The following is a 2,500-nucleotide window of genomic DNA, read 5'->3' on the forward strand; positions in this document are numbered from 1 at the left end:
GGTTACCTCCTCTTCTTCTTCCTGGTCGTCCATAACGCCTGTTGGTACAAACAAACAGTTCGTCAGCTTGGCGGTGAGCTCAGAGTGACGGGTACCGACGGACTGATCTAACAGAAGCTACAGCTGTCAGCAGTTTACTTCACTGTCCATCATAAACTCTGTAAATCACAGAGAGTTGAGGCGGAGCAGCCGGAGGACATCAGAGGGAAAACCAGAAAACATTTCCTCCATAAAATATGATCCAGTTTCACCAGAATCAGTGAAATAGTTGCTGCTGTGTGACTTAGTGCCGTAAAGCGTTACGTACTTCTCCCGACCCGGAGCCCAAAGTTACATAGTGTGAGAACAGACGTACGAATGACAGAGACACCGTTCAGCTGATCACAGGTCAGTGTGGGTCACCTGATCACAGGTCAGAGTGGGTCACCTGATCACAGGTCAGAGTGGGTTCCACCTGTCACAGGTCAGAGTGGGGGGCACCTGAATCAACAGGTCGTGTGGGTCCCCCACCTGATCACAGGTCAGAGTGGGTCACACTGATCACAGGTCCAGAGTGTGGGTCACCTGATCACATGGTCAGTGTGAAGGTCACCTGATCACAGGTCAGAGTGGTCAGTCAGTGTGTCACCATGAGTCACAGGTCAAGTGGGTCAACAGGAGGTCACAGACGGTAGATTATCAAATATCATCAAACTCAATAAATATTGTTACTATTTTGACCAGAGAACTGATCGTCCCACTGGAGTTCTCAGCCCTCATGACGTACCACATGAAAATACAGTAACACTCGGAGCGAGTGGCAGCTTCACACACTTTTACTAAAATATCGCAGAGTGTGTGAGAGCACAGAAACACAACGAACGATGAATAGTGTTTGCTCAGACTTCACAATGAGACAGCATAGTATCTCTAGAGACGCCCCGAGACTGTCTAAAACTGGACGTATCTCAGTGACGTCCGGCAGACGTCTAAAACCTGGACGTAGTCCCTGACGTCCCCGCAGACTGTCTAAAACCTGGACATAGTCTCTGAGACGTCCCCCGCAGACTGTCTAAAACCTGGACTAGTCTCTGTGACGGTCCCCGCAGACTGTCTAAACCGGAAATGTAGTCTCTGTGACGTCCCACGCAGACGGTTCTAAAACCTGGACGTAGTCCTCGTGACGTCCCGCAGACTGTCAAAACCTGGATGTAGTCTCTGTGACGTCCCCGCAGACTGTCTAAAACTGGACGTAGTCGCCGTGACGTCCCGCAGACTGTCTAAACCGGATGGTAGTCTCCGTGACGTCCCGCAGACTGTCCTAAAACCTGGACGTAGTCTCTGTGACGTCCCGCAGACTGTCTAAAAAACACCTGGACGTAGTCTCTCGTGACGTCCACAGCAGACTGTCTAAAACCTGGACGTAGTCTCTGTGACGTCCTGCAGACTGTCTAAAACTGGACGGTCAGTCACTCCTCGGTGACGTCCACGCAGAGACTGTCTAAAACCTGGACGTAGTCGCCCGTGACATAAAACAACACACACTAACATTAGCATGTTAGCATTTTGACTGTGAGCAGTCACATGTTCAGCGTCTGTCTGTCTCCTTCAGAACCGTGAACATTTCACAAAGAGAAGGTGGCGGACGTGAATCGGCATCCGACCACCAATAAGAACGCGACGCGCCACGAAAATCGTGCTCCAGCCAATCCGGAGGAGACCAGTGCGCTACAACATCAGGAAGCCCATCGACTACAGCTGCTGGACGACATCGGACACGGAGTCAAGGTGGAAATCTCACCTTCACCTGTCTGTCTCACCTGTCTCACCTTCACCTGTCTGTCTCACACTTCTGTCTCACCTTCACCTGTCCTCACCTTCACCTGTCGGTCTCACCTGTCTCACACCTTCACCTGTCTGTCTTAATCTCTGTCTGTCTTCAGCTTCCTGTCTTTAAATGTCTGGCGATGTTAGCAATGTAGCTGTTAGCTGACCTCTCTTCTTCTCTTTGCTTTCATTGACGTTTCAGTGGCTGTTGAGGTTCAAGGTAAGGAGCACACTGTACATGAACACACACACCTGTACATGAAACACACACCTGACATGACCACACACCTGTACATGAACACACATCACATGTACATGGAAAACACACACTTAAAGGTAACACACACACTTGTACATGAACACCACACACTGTACATGAACCCACACACCTGTAACATGAACACACACCTGTACAGAAAACAACAACCTGTAACATGAACACACACACACCTGTACATGAACACACAACACTACATGGAAACACGACCACACTGTACAATGAACACACAACACCTGTACATGAAACACACACACACCTGTACATGAATACAACACACACACCTGTAACATGACACACCCCTGTACAATGAACACACACACACCTGTCCACGTGAACACAACACATAACCTGTCGTGAACATGACACACACCTGTACATAACACAACACACACCTGTACGATGAACACACAACAC

At 49.3% G+C, this 2,500-nt stretch overlaps 1 protein-coding gene across 1 annotated transcript in view; it reads left to right on the forward strand.

The window, feature by feature from the left end:
- Positions 1 to 2,500, forward strand: part of LOC104939099 (abl interactor 2-like) — a 10,839-nt gene that overhangs the window by 2,125 nt on the left and 6,214 nt on the right. The window contains 3 exon segments of the mRNA XM_027291186.1: positions 1,685 to 1,733; positions 1,736 to 1,767; positions 2,009 to 2,026. Of these exon segments, the coding sequence (XP_027146987.1) occupies positions 1,685 to 1,733; positions 1,736 to 1,767; positions 2,009 to 2,026 (99 nt within the window).

The sequence above is a fragment of the Larimichthys crocea genome, chromosome XVIII (genome assembly GCF_000972845.2).
Source record: "Larimichthys crocea isolate SSNF chromosome XVIII, L_crocea_2.0, whole genome shotgun sequence".
Taxonomy (NCBI): domain Eukaryota; kingdom Metazoa; phylum Chordata; class Actinopteri; family Sciaenidae; genus Larimichthys; species Larimichthys crocea.